This window comes from Chlorocebus sabaeus, chromosome 22 (assembly GCF_047675955.1).
Source record: "Chlorocebus sabaeus isolate Y175 chromosome 22, mChlSab1.0.hap1, whole genome shotgun sequence".
Lineage (NCBI taxonomy): Eukaryota > Metazoa > Chordata > Mammalia > Primates > Cercopithecidae > Chlorocebus > Chlorocebus sabaeus.
In genome coordinates, this window is record NC_132925.1 from 54,403,981 (window position 1) to 54,418,416 (window position 14,436).

The window sequence follows — 14,436 nt, forward strand, 5'->3', positions numbered from 1 at the left end:
TACAAAAAATTAGCCAGGCGTGGTGGCAGGCGCCTGTAGTCCCAGCTACTCAGGAGGCTGAGGCAGGAGAATCCCTTGAACCTGGGAGGTGGAGGTTGCAGTGAGCCAAGATTGTGCCACAGCACTCTAGCCTGGCAACAGAGCAAGGCTCTGTCTCAAAAAAAAAAAAAAAAAAAGAAAAGAAAAGAAAGAAAGGAAGGAAGGAAGGAAGGAAAAAAAGAGCTAACTAAAAAAATAGAAAAATTAAAAAAAATAAAGACGGGTCTCATTATGTTGCTCAGGCTTGTGTTGACCTGCTAGGCTCAAGCTATCCTCCTACCTCAGCCTCCTGAGTAACTGGGATTACAGGTGCACACCACCACACCTAGCAATATGGTACTATTAAGGGCACTAAATCGTTTAGAACATATTATTATTATTTTTTTTTTGAGACGGAGTCTCCCTCTGTCACCCAGGCTGGAGTCCAGTGGCGCAATCTCGGCTCACTTCAACCTCTGCAGGTTCAAGCGATTCTCTTGCCTCAGCCTCCTGAGTAGCTGCGATTACAGGTGCCTGCCACCATGCCCAGCTAATTTTTGTATTTTTAGTAGAGATTGGGTTTCGCCACGTTGGCCAGGCTGGTCTCAAACTCCTAACCTCAAGTGATCCACCCGGCCAAAGTGACGGGATTACAGGTGTGAGCCACTGCACCTGGCCAAAGATGTCCATTTCTATTCTACGATGCACATGCTAAATCAGAGACAAATCCATATCAAGATCAAATCCAGAGCTGAAGCACAGTGTCAGCATGGTAGGATTGGGAGGAACTGAGACGAGGAACAGGGCAATGCTAAATGAAAAAGTCAAGTCTAAGAGAACTTTCAGGGGGAAATTTGGCCTAAGCTACACTTTGTTTTTTGTTTTTTGAGATGGAGTCTCCCTCTGTCACCCAGGCTGGAGTGCAGTGGCGCTATCTTGGCTCACTGCAAGCTCCGCCTCCCAGGTTCATGCCATTCTCCTGCCTCAGCCTCCTGAGTAGCTGGGACTACAGGCACCCACCACCACGCCCGGGTAATTTTTTTTGTATTTTTTTTTTTTTTAGTAGAGACGGCGTTTCACCCTGTTAGCCAGGACGGTCTCGACCTCTTGACCTTGTGATCCACCCGCCTTGGCCTCCCAAAGTGCTGGCATAACACGCATGAGCCACAGTGCTGGGCCTTGCGCTAGACTTTGAATGGCAAATATAATTTGAATTGAGGGAAATCAGTGTATACAAAGCATAATGACTTCTGTGTGACTAAAATAGATTCTATATAGTGGATAAGCCTTTAGAAGTAGGTTGGTACAAGTTTATAGTAAGCTTTGGATACCAAAATGAAAAGTTTAAACCATCTGTTTTTTTTTTTTTTTTTTGAGACGGAGTCTTGCTCTGTCACCAGGCTGGAGTGCAGTGGCGTGATCTTGGCTTATTGCAACCTGTGCCTCCCGGTTTCAAGCGATTCTCCTGCCTCAGTCTCCCGAGTAGCTGGGAGTATAGGCATCCGCCACCACGCCCAGCTAATTTTTTGTATTTTTAGTAGAGACAGGGTTTCACTGTGTTAGTCAGGATAGTCCCGATCTCCCAACCTCATGATCTACCCATTTCGGCCTCCCAAAGTGCTGGTATTACAGGCGTGAGCCACCACACCCGGCTATCTGTTTTTCAAAGAAGAAGACATTTAGCTTCTGTCTTTATAAAACTAATAATCTGCCTTGGATTGTGGCTAAATTGTGTGAATGCTGGTATTTCAACAGACTGTAAGCATCATGTCTGATTCAATGCTGTATCTTTTATTGGAGTTTAACATGCCTACATAGTAAATACTTGGTAAATGTGCTGAATGACCAAATGATTCCCAGGATGAGCTAGTCAGCTCAGAGTCCAAACATGGGGACTTGGGCCTGGTAAGCCACCTAGGCTTTGAATCAAACAGCTGCATCTGGAACTTTTATGTTAGAATAATAATGCCATATATTACATTTCTGTGCAATAAGTAAGTCCACCTCTAGCTCCTCTCCCCACCATAATCACAGCAGTCAGATAAAAAGTTGAGTTTATTAGGGAAATATGAGAGGCATAGACACTCCCAAGTGACAGAAAGAAAAGTCTAAAAATGTCCCTTCAAGCCAAGTGGGGGCCTGGCCTTGACCTCCCCAAATCAACAAGAAACTGGTGGGTCTGCAACAACATTCTCTGGCAGCCACATTGCCAGGGCATGAGTGTCTTGGCCTGTCAAAGGTGGGGAGGAGATAAAGACTGTTCACAGAAGCAGTGCAAAGGCAATGAGAACTTTAAGGAAAGGTTGAGAGAGAGAGAAAGAAAGATAGAGGCGGGGAGGACCTTTACAAAGAGTCCCAGGGTTTTGGCTGTGAATGTCTCAAATACATTGACAAGTAGATCTATAAAATGTTACTGAAAAGGTAAAATGCCTCATGTCGTTTCCAACAGTTCCTCTGGACCTCTCCCCACATAACACACCACACCCCAGATGGCAGAACCCAAAGGCCATACTTTTGAAAAAAGAAAACAAGAATAAGCCCTGTTGCTCTTTAAGGAGAAAGGAAGGAGCTGAAGGCTGCTGGGGCCTTTCCCATGTGGCCTGTGTTGTGTAAAGCAACTTCCCAGCAGCAGCACGTCACTGTTCTAGGTGAGTGTCTCACCTTTTGTCACCTGTGAAAGGAAAGGAAAATTGCCATTTAGATAAATTCAAAAAGATTAGAGGGGTCTAAAAAAAAATTCTTACTTTAGATCCTAGGCAGTGAGAAATAGTAGAAAAGAAGATAGCTGTGAAGTCACAGAAACCTGGTTCAAATCCAGGCAATCTGCTTTTCTTTTTTTGAGACAGAGTCTCACTCTGCCACCCAGGCTGGAATGCAGTGGTGCGATCTCGGCGCACTGCAACCTCCACCTCCCAGTTTCAAGTGATTCTCCTGCCTCAGCCTCCCGAGTAGCTGGAACTACAGGTGTGAGCCACCATGCCTGGCTAATTTTTGTATTTTTAGTAGAGATGGAGTTTCACCATGTTGGCCAGGCTGGTCTTGAACTTCTGACCTCAGGTGATCCGCCACCTCGGCCTCCCAAAATGCTGGGATTACAGGCGTGAGCCATCATGTCCGGCCAGTGCTTAAGTTTCCTAAGACTGTTTCTGCTTTCAGGTTTTTTTCAGTATAAGTGGAAATGCGCATTCTCTCTTGGAATGCCCTGGCCCATCAAACTCACCCGTGCTTCAATGTACTCTATTCTCCGTTCAAGGGCTGTCAATTTCTCGTTTAGTGTTGCAAGTCTTGAACGACAAGACATATCTGAGAAAAAGAGACTGGTGTTCAGAATTAATGTCACTTCAAACACAGACACAGATACACACAACTCCTACACTGAAAAAGAGGAATAATACACAGAATCCAAATGGAAATGGATACAGTGAGAAGTATCTTAGCACAGTTCCTTAGAGTGGATCTGCTGAATTTCCTATCAAGTATTGCAAGTAGAGAATAATGGCCCCACAAAAATGTCCTTTCCCGCAGGGCGTGGTGGCTCATGCCTGTAATCCTAGTACTTTGGGAGGACTAGACAGGTAGTATCACCTGAGGTCAATAATTCAGGACCAGCCTGGCCAACATTGTGAAACTCTGTCTCTTATTAAAAATACAAAAATTAGCTGGGCATGATGGCACATGCCTGTAATCCCAGCTACTCGAGAGGCTGAGGCAGGAGAATTGCTTGAACTGGGGGTCAAATGTTGCGGTGAGCCAAGATCTCGCCACTTCACTCCAGCCTGGGTGAAAAAGCAAAACTAAAAAAAAAAAAAAAAAAAAAAAGTCCTTTCTCTAATCCCTGGATCCTGTGAATATGGATTATACGTGAGGAAACAGGGCTTTGCAGGTATGATTAAGGTTAAGAACCTTGAGATCCTAGAGTTTGTCTTGGATTGTCCATTTGGCCCCAATCTAATCATAAGTCCACAAATGTAGGTGAGAAAGACAGAGGAAGGGGGTCGGAGATGAAATGGAAGAAGAAAAAGAGATTCGATGTATGAAGGGGATGCAATCTGCCATTGTTGGCTTTGAAAGTGGAAGAAGGGAGTCATGAGCCAAGGGACGTAAGTGACCTTTAGAAGCTGAGAACAACTCTCAGCTGACAGCCAGCAACAAAACAGAGATCTCAGTTCTACAACCACGAGAAACTGAGTTCTGCCAACAACCCAATATTCGAGGAACTAGACTTCCTCCTAGAGCCTCCAGAAAGGAAGGCAGTCCTGCTGAAACCCTGATTGGAGCTCAGGCCAGGAGCAGTGACTCATGCCTATAATCCTAATACTTCAGAAGGCCAAGGTATGAAGATTGCTAGCCCAGTTACCAGTGTTCAATTTATGACCTACACATGGTAAATAATAAATTTATGTGGTTTAAGCCATAAAATGTGTGGTAATTTGTTTGTTTGTTTGTTTGTTTGTTTTTGAGACGGAGTCTCACTCTGTTGCCAGGCTGGAGTGCAGTGGCGTGATCTCAGCTCACTGCAACCTCCGCCTCCCAGGTTCAAGTGATTCTCCTGCCTCAGTCTCCCAAGTAGCTGGGACTACAGGTGTGCGCCACCACGCCCAGCTAATTTTTTTTTGTATTTTTAGTAGAGACGGGGTTTCACCATGTTGGCCAGGATGGTCTCAATCTCTTGACCCCGTGATCCGCCCACCTTGGCCTCCTAAAGTGCTGAGATTACAAGTGTGAGCCACTGTGCCCAGCCTGTGTGGTAATTTGTTATGCCAGAAATAGCAAATGAATACACCAAGGCTGTACAGCCATTTACTAATGGCCTAACTAAGACTTTCAAAAGAGGGGACATGGCAAGAATAAGAAAACAATCTCAATAGGAAAGAAATGAGGCCAGGTGCAGTGGCTCATGCCTGTAATTCCAGCACTTTAGGGAAGCCAAGGTGGGCAGATCAGCTGAGGTCAGGAGTTTAAGACCAGCCTGGCTAACATGGTGAAACCCCATCTCTACTAAAAGTACAAACTTAGCTGGGCATGGTGGCAAGTGCCTCTAGTCCCAGTTAGTTGGGAGGCTGAGGCAGGAGAATCACTTGAACCTGGGAGGCGGAGGTTGCAGTAAGCCAGGATCGCACCACTGCACTGCAGCCTGGGTGACAGAGTGAGACTCCATCTCAAAAAAAAAAAAAAAAAAAAAAAAAAGTAGAGGCCAAGAAAGCAGCAGAAATTACGGAGAGGGAAAGTAGAGGCCAAGAAAGCAGCAGAAATTACGGAGAGGGAAGGTGTGAGAGTTCTGAGCTCATTAAAGCCATGTCACTACTGTTCCTCCTAGAGGCAAAAGGCCTTTCAGAACTAGAGAAAACTTGGAGAACATCAAATACCCTATAAAGCCCACATTCCATCTGTGAAAACAGCCAAAATTCTTTTTCTTCCTCTAGCTTTTCCAGTCTTCTTTTACCATCTCATTCAAAATGAAACCAGATTTAATTTAAAATATCTTTTTCTCTGCAAACTTCTGTAACAGGAACTATTCTTTTTCCAACTATTCTCAACATATGAGAGAAAAGGTATCTTAGCACGGTCATTATCTTCTACTCTCTCCTCCAACATTGTTGTTCAGTCATCTCTCAATAACCTACAGTTTTTAAGTTTGAAACATTCACTGAGACTCTCCCACGCAATGATTTAACACTTAGCTAACAAGCTGCCTTTTCATCTATTCTCGGGCTGTTTTGCAAAAGTGCTTCAGCATCCATTTTGACAAATCTTCCTACACCCTAATCTTGCCTCAACTTTCATCTTATTATATCCAAATCTTACTCATCTTGCCTGCCTATCTCCCCCAAGGCTAAGTTCAAATTCTATCTCTGAGAGGTCTTGCCAGATGGATATCATAATTCTCTTCTGTATTTACCTAAACATTTACGGATGAATATCTTTTTTTTTTTTTTAAAGAGACATGGTCTTGCTGTCACCCAGGCTAGAGTTCAGTGACGCAATCATAGCTTACTGCGCCCTCCAACTCCTAGGTTCAAGTGATCCTTCCACCTCAGCCTCCCGAGTAGCTAGAATTACTACTCAGTAGGTGGATGCCACTGTGCCCGACTAATTGTTTTCTTTTTTTTTTTTTTGGTAGAGATGGGGGTCTCACTTTGTTGCCCAGGCTGATCTCAAACTCCTGAACTCAAGCAATCCTCCTGCCTTAGCTTCTTAAAGTCCTAGGATTACAGGCATGAGGCCCCGTGCCAGCCTCTGAAGTTCTAATTTGTAAGTTATTCGTGTACTTGGTCTTTGGTTATCACTTCCCTGTTTGGATAAAGATTTTACAAATAAGAATGTGCATCACTATTATTTAAGATGGTGAAAAAGCAACAAAACCAAATGCCCATGACTGGAATGGTTTGATATAGTATATCAATGAGACTATTAAAATAGGCATTAAAAGTTACAATGGCCGGGTGCAGTGGCTCATGCCTGTAATCCCAGCACTTTGGGAGGCTCAGGTGGGCAGATCACTTGAGGTCGGAGTTCAAGACAAGCGTGATCAACATGGAGAAACCCCATCTCTACCAAAAATACACACAAAAAAAGAAACCCTGTCTCTACTAAAAATACAAAAATAGCTGGGCATGGTGGCGCACGCCTGTAATCCCAGCTACTCAGGAGGCTGAGGCAGGAGAATGGCTTGAACCCAGGAGGCGGAGGTTGCAGTGAGTCGAGATTGTACCACTGCACTCCAACCTGGGCAACAGAGTGAGACTCTGTCCCAAAAAAAAAAAAAAAGGCTGGCGTGGTGGCTCACGCCTATAATTCCAGCGCTTTGGGAGGCCGAGACTGGCGGATCATGAGGTCAGGAGATCGAGACCATCCTGGCGAACACAGTGAAACTCGGTGAAACCCCACCTCTACTAAAAATACAAAAAATTAGCCGGGCATGGTGGCGGGCGCCTGTAGTCCCAGCTACTTGGGAGGCTGAGGCAGGAGAATGGCGTGAACCTGGGAGGTGGAGGTTGCAGTAAGCCGAGATCACATCACTGCACTCCAGCCTGGGCGACAGAGCAAGACTCCGTCTCAAAAAAAAAAAAAAGTGGCCAGGTGCAGTGGCTCACGTCTGTAATCCCAGCACTTTGGGAGGCCAAGGTGGGTGGATCACCTGAGGCAGTGAGCTGAGATGGCGCTATTGCACTCTAGCCTGGACAACAAGAGTGAAACTCTGTCTAAAAAAAAAAAAAAAGTTACAAGTTTGAGGAGTATTTAATGAAATGGGAAAATGTTCATGTTACAAAGCCAAATGATATTTATGTACTTATAATTTACAATTTATTTACATGTCTGTTTCACCATTAGAACAAGTTAATTGAAAGAAGTACATATTGCCTCTTGTAACCTCAGTATCACGCCTGGTACACAGATGTTGACTGAAAAAAAAAGGATGCATTCTGGTACGTTAGTGGAACAAAAGATTGACTCTAGTGTAACTCTACTCACCTTACAAGTGGGAAAACTGAGGCCTAGGTAAGCTGAGGGCCCATGTTGGGTCAGTAATGGGACAAAATAACAGCAGGGCTGAGTTTAGAACCCCGCTCTCTCACTGCCCAGTATGGTATTCTTTCCCATCACACTGTCCCAATGCACACTGCTACCATCTTTCTGTGCCTCCAGGGCTAAAATTTATACCCCAGGTCTCCAGCCCAACTCTGCCACTTTCCATTCTTTTACCTGTTTAAAGTATACAATCAATGGTTTTTAGTATATTTACAGAGTTGTGCAATCATTATAATCTACTTTTAGAATATTTTCATCATCCCCAAAAGATACCTTGTACCTCTTAGTCCTGTCACTTCTCATTCTGCCACCCCTCAGTCCCTGGGAAACACTAATCTTTGTCTCTACGGATTTGCCATTTCTGGACATTCTTCATTCTTTTTATGCTTGTGCTGCTTCCTTGAATTCCCAGGTCTAGCTTAAGTATGATCATTTCAGCATCCCTCTTTTCCTGGATGCACTGCCACTTTCTGTCGGAACTGCCCCACAGGACCAAGCCTCTTTTCAGTCTGGTTTTTGGAAGTCTAAAAGCACATTATGTATGCTAGTGAGTAAGAGCATGAATATTATCTCTGACAACCTGTCATTTCCCATGAAGAAAGACATACCAACTTTATTGGGGGAGGTAAGAGAGAGGGAAGGTGGCTATTCTGTTCTAGTTGTCAATCTGGTAATGAATTAGAATTCAGGAACAATACTATGCTACTGGCCTACATGGATAAACACTGTTGAGAAACAGAAAATGTTCAACTCCAGAAACTTTGATCATATTTCAAATCCTAATAAGTACACGCTGGTTCAAATAAAAAACACCAAGAAAGCATTCAGCAGCTGGATAAATCTGAGACCAGAGCACAAGTATGTGTACATTATCACCAGCCTTTAACTGAAAATACCGGTTCTTGTTAGGGAACAAATGCTTTTATCAGACAGCTCCTTCTGTGAACTTACTGCATACAACTTTAGCATTACAAAAGTCAATACTGTCAGGCTGGGCATGGTGGTTCACGCCTGTAATCCCAGCACTTTGGGAGGCCGAGGTGGGCAGATCACTTGAGGTCAGGAGTTTGAGGCCAGCCTGGCTAACATGGCGAAACCCCATCTCTACTAATAATACAAAAAGTAGCTGGGCATGGTGGTGTGCACCTGTAATCCCAGCTACTCGGGAGGCTGAGGCAGGAGAATGGCTTGAACTCAGGAGGCAGAGGTTGCAGTAAGTCAAGATTGCACCACTGTACTCAAGCCTGGGCAACACAGCAAGACTCCATCTTAAAAAAAAAAAAGAAAGAAAGAAAAAGAATTAGCCAGGCATGGTGGCGCATGCCTGTAGTCCCAGGTACTCGGGAGGCTGAGGCAGAAGAATCGCTTGAAGCTGGGAGGCAGAAGTTGCAGTGAGCCGAGACTGCACCACTGCATTCTAGCCTGGGCGACAGAGTGACTCCGTCTCAAAAAAAAAAAAAATACTGCCTTTCTTTTGGAATGTTTTTGTAGTTAAGTCTTACTTATCCAGCAAAATTCTGAGTATCTTAGGAGTGGGTATCATATCCATTTATTCATATTTATTCATATTTATTCCTTTCTCACAGCATCTAACACACACCAGGCATGCTGTATTTGTTGGCTTAGTACAGAAACTAAGATTTTTTAAAAACAGCCACATTCTCTATTTTTTATTTATAATTCTCTGCATATATTACCTTTAGAACCAGAAAAAAAATAGTATAAGAATAAAAAGCGATAATCTCTAACCATCTGTTTTTAGAAGCTTCACCAATTCCAAAGTACAGAATAGGCCTAGTGTTAGGATGTTATTGCTACATTCTGATTTGTACGTCCTCAAGTTCACGTGGGAGACTGTGACTCTACTCTCACCAGCTGGAATCACAGGGTAAATGCTTTTCAGAAAGTCATTCACTATCTTAGAAAAACAATTCTCTCTCCAAAATACATGGCTCATGCAGATTCTCTGTGGTCAGGGTAAGGACTACAGAATTTCTTACATATTTAAAGAACTTCAGATGCTCCCTCAAAGTAAATTATTTTTCTTTGAGACAGAGTCTCACTCTGTCACCCAGGCTGGAGTACAGTGGCATGATCTTGGCTCACTGCAACCTTCACCTCCAGGGTTCAAGTGATTCTCATGCCTCAGCCTCCCAGGTAGCTTGGAATTACAGGCATGCGCCACCATGCCTGGCTAATTTTTATATTTTTTATAGAGATGGGGTTTCGCCATGTTGGCCAGGCTGGTCTCGAACGACTGAGCTCAAGCGATTAACCTGCCTTGGCCTCCCAAAGTGCTGGGATTACAGGCATGAGCCACCGTGCGTGGCCTCAAAGTAAATTCTTATTTTATTTTATTTTTTTGAGATGGAGTCTTGCTCTGTCGCCCAGGCAGGAGTGCAGTGGCACGATTTCGGCTCACTGCAACCTCTGCCTCCCGGGTTCAAGGGATTGCTCCTGCCTCAGCCTCCTGAGTAGCTGGGATTACAGGTGCACTCCACCACGCCCAACTAATTTTTTGTATTTTTAGTAGAGACAGGTTTCACCATGTTGGGCAGGCTGGTCTCGAATTCCTGACCTCATGATCTGCCCACCTCAGCCTCCCAAAGTGCTGGGATTACAGGCGTGAGCCACTGCACCTGGCAGTAAATTCTTACTGAATCTTTACAGCACCAAACCATATCATCGTAAACATGTTAGAGTTAACCCCTGAACAACTCAGGGGTTAAGAACATCAACCCTCTGTGCAGTTGAAAATCTGCACAGGCTGGCACAGTGGCTCACACGTGTAATCCTAGCGCTTTGGGAGGCTGAGACAGGAGGATCACTTGAACTTAGGAGTTTGAGAACAGCCTGGGCAACACAGTAAGACCTCATCTCTATTTTAAATACATAAGAAAAAGAAAATCTGCATATAATTTTTGTCTCCCCAGAACTAAACTAATAGCCTACTGTTGACTGGAAACCTTACTGATAACAGGAGCAGCTGATTAACACATATTTTGGAAGTCACATATATGACATACTGTATTACAATAAAGTAAACTAGAGAAAAGACTATGTTATTAAAAAAACATGAGGAGGCTGGGTGCAGTGGCTCACACCTGTAATCCCAGCACTTTGGGAGGCCTAGGCGGGCAGATCACAAGGTCAGGAGATCGAGACCATCCTGGCTAGCATGGTGAGATCCCATCTCTACTAAAAATTACAAAAAAATTAGCCAGGCATGGTGGCGGGCGCCTGTGGTCCCAGCTACTCTGGAGGCTGAGGCAGGAGAATGGCATGACCCGGGAGGCAGAGCTTGCAGTGAGCTGAGATCGCGCCACTGCACTCCAGCCTGGGCGACAGAGTAAGATTACGTCTCAAAAAACAAACAACAACCAAAAAAACACACTAGGAAAAGGAAACATATTTACTATTCATTAAATGGAAGTGGATCATCATAATGGTCTTCATCCTCATTGTCTTCCTGCTAAGTTAGGCTGAGGAAGAGGAGGAAGAAGAGAGGTTGTTTTGTTACCTCATGGGTGGCAGAGGTGGAAGGTGAAGCAGGAGAGGCAGGCATACTGTATAACTTTTATCGCAATAAATCCACCTATGGCCAGGCACAGTGGCTCATGCCTATAATCCCAGCACTTTGGGAGGTTGAACAGAGGTGGGTCACTTGAGGCCAAGAGTTCAAGAGCAGCATGGCCAACATGGCGAATCCTGTCTCTACTAAAACTACAAATATTAACCGGGCATGGTAACACACACTTGTAGTCCCAGCTACTCGGGAGGCTAAGGCAAGAAAATCACTTGAACCTGGGAGGTGGAGGTTGCAGTGAGTCGAGATCATGCCACTGCACTTCAGCCTAGGTGACAGAGTGAAAATCTGTCTCAAAAAAAAATCTACCTGTAAATGGATCCCTGCAGTTCAAACATGTATTGTTCAAGGGACAACTGTACAAGCCTGCTAATGGCTTAGGATGGGAAAAAAACATCCCACACACAGTCATCCTAAATCATCCAATACCAAGAAAACATACTCAAGTCTATCCTTAAAATTTATCCAGTTTTGCAGCTTGTGGGGTCTTTTTCTAAACTCTTGCATTGTGGCATTGTGATATTGTCAATCTTTCTTTCTTTCTTTTTTTTTTTTTTTTTGGAGACGGAGTCTTAATCTTTCGCCCAAGCTGCAGTGCAGTGGCACGATCCCTGCTCACTGCAACCTCCACCTCCCCGGTTCAAGCGATTCTCCTGCCTCAGCCTCCTGAGTAGCTGGGATTACAGGTGCCCACCACACCCAGCTAATTTTGTATTTTTAGTAGAGACAGGGTTTCACCATGTTAGCCAGGCTGATCTCAAACTTGACCTCAGGTGATCCGCCCGCCTCAGCCTCCCAAAGTGCTGTGATTATAGGCATGAGCCACCATGCCAATCTTTAAGAACCTGCCTCAGGTACACCTAACTACTAAGTCAAATTCCTTTGACTGTTAACCTTGCATTATAATTCTCTTCTTACTTAGTTGAATTTAATTGTTATTTTCTCTAAATTCACTTTCTAAAATCTTTAAAAACTACATAGTAATTACTCCAAACATTTGGCCATTATCATCACTTTAAGGGAGGATAATGATCTAAGCTAAGGGAAGTCATTTATTTTGGCTCCAAAAGACTGGACTTCTGTATGTCTAATTCCTTAGTTTAGAATTTGTTGGGGGCAGGGCACAGTGGCTCAGTAATCCCAGCACTTTGGGAGGCTGGGGTGGGTGGATCACTTGAGCTCAGGAGTTTGAGCCAGCCTGGGCAAGATGGCCAAAACCTGTCTCTACTTTAAAAAGCACAAAAATCAGCCAGGTGTGGTGGTGCACACCTGTAAACCCAGCTACTCAGGAGGCAGAGGCACAAGAATAGCTTGAGTTCAGGAAGATGAGGTTGCAGTGAGCTGAGATCATGCCACTGCACTCCAGCCTGGACTAGAGTGAGACCTGGTCTCAAAAAAAAAAAAAAAAAAAAAAAATTGTTGGAAAGCCCAAATAAAAAGTCTTTACTCTCCATCTGATCATAAAATGTGACTCTTACAAATCAGACATAATCTCTGAGCTGATATCTCCTTGCCTATTAAGCAAGAAAAGAGACATTTATCCTTTACAAATCCTAAGCTTAAGCTTTTCAATTTTCAGTCAGTCCCAAGACTCATTCACTATAAATTTAATGGGTATGATATACCAAGACTATGTCAAAGATAAACATAATGAATTAAAAGTTTACTGGTACAATTCTGTTCTCAGAAATGAAATTACATTACCAGACTCCAACTCAGGATTTTTTTTTTTTTTTTTTTGAGACAGCGTCTTACTCTGTCGCCTAGGCTGGAGTGCAGTGGCATGAACATGGCTCACTGCCTCCAGGGCTCAAGTGATCCTCCTGTCTCGGCCTCCCGAGTAGCTGGGACAACAGGTATGCATGACCATGCCCAACTAATTTTTTGTTGTTGTTGTTTTTTTGTAGAGATAGGATCTGGCCATGTTGTCCAGGCTGGTCTTGAACTCCTGGGCTCAAGCAATCCTCCCAACTTGGCTTCCCAAAGTGCTGGGATTACAGATATGAGCCATTGAACCCAGCCATGATTATAGTTCTATACACCCTGTATGAAAATACTTTAATACAAAAATGATGCTCTTCTTTGTTCTGAAGTTGTCATTATTTCATCTTCAAGATTAGAACTTCTTTGAATGTAGGAAGTGGTTCTTATTCTGTGTCTCCCACTATGCCTTAAGAGAGGGCCTCATGGAGCTCTAGCATCTCTCGCTGATGCTTTCTGACAATCTCTTGCTCTGTCACCTTTACACTCCTAAGGCCATCATTCCTTTAGCTAGAGAATAATTCATTTAAAAATCTTTCCAAAGTACACTAGTTAAGGAAAAGTTCACTAGATGCATCCCTATATCCTGTAATTACACAAGAAAATCTAACCAGTGCCAAGTTCTCTTAAACACTTGGAGAAGAAGGGGTAGGAGTCTTGATTACTTTGCTTGCTGTTCATAAGAATTTAAGGCTGTCACGAGCAGGCCATGCCTAGGAAAGACTCTGGTAAAGATGTCTTTCTGCTGAAGGCACCCGACCTGTATTAGCTCTGAGGAACGGGCTAGAAGTAGACAGAACACCTACCACAAGCTATATACTAGCAATACAGAGAGGACTTCCAAGATCCTGGCATCCCTCTGACCTCATCTCCAACCACTCTCACCGCAGCACACACAGGAGACAGGAAGAAATGGACAAGACGGGAGTGGTTGACAACGGGTCCAACTAAAAGTCATGACGCTAGAGGGTTTCGAGCAGATCCTAAAGATGGGGAACCGTCAACAGTCTTCAAACAGAGCAGTGACACGGTCCCGGATGTTCACTTTGAGTGCAAAGTGGGGACTGGAATGGATGGAGAGTACAAAGGAGGCAGGGAGACCCCTTAGGAGAACCACGGAGCGAGAATGGGCTGCCTGACCCGTCTGGGAAAAGGACTTGTAGAATGGGTCCAGGGGCATGGCAGGAAGCCAGGAGCTCAGCGTAGGGCAGGAAAACCCTACAGAGACTGTCCAGCGGAGCCTGAGGGTCAGGACGGGAGGAAGAAGGTGGGACCTGAAGGAGGAAGTGAAAACCCGCAACAGCCGAAGGCTCCGGGAGTCCTCTCAAAGCATCTCCCCGGAGCCCAGCCCAAGCGCCTCAGCGGCCTCCCTCCTCCCCGCCTCCCCTTGCTGGCCCGCTGACCGAACGAGTTGAGAAAGTCCGCGATTTTCTTGATGCTGCTGGTGATTATCTCAATGTACTCCCGGTTAGCCCAGTCCTGGTGAATCTCCCGCTGCACCGGATCCTCCTGTCCCGCCATGGCGGCCGCCTGAGGAAGAG

The 14,436-nt window shown here is 44.6% G+C and overlaps 1 protein-coding gene across 1 annotated transcript; it reads right to left on the bottom strand.

Moving 5' to 3' along the window:
• Nucleotides 1-1,788: 1,788 nt before the first annotated feature.
• Nucleotides 1,789-14,416, bottom strand: BRK1 (BRICK1 subunit of SCAR/WAVE actin nucleating complex). The gene is made up of 3 exons (XM_007985209.3): nucleotides 14,299-14,416; nucleotides 3,239-3,321; nucleotides 1,789-2,689 (listed from the first exon to the last, which is right to left on the bottom strand). Exons 1-3 carry the CDS (start codon nucleotides 14,414-14,416, stop codon nucleotides 2,663-2,665), a joined length of 228 nt encoding a protein of 75 aa, XP_007983400.1. The 3' UTR covers nucleotides 1,789-2,662.
• Between the last annotated feature and the right edge of the window lie 20 nt (nucleotides 14,417-14,436).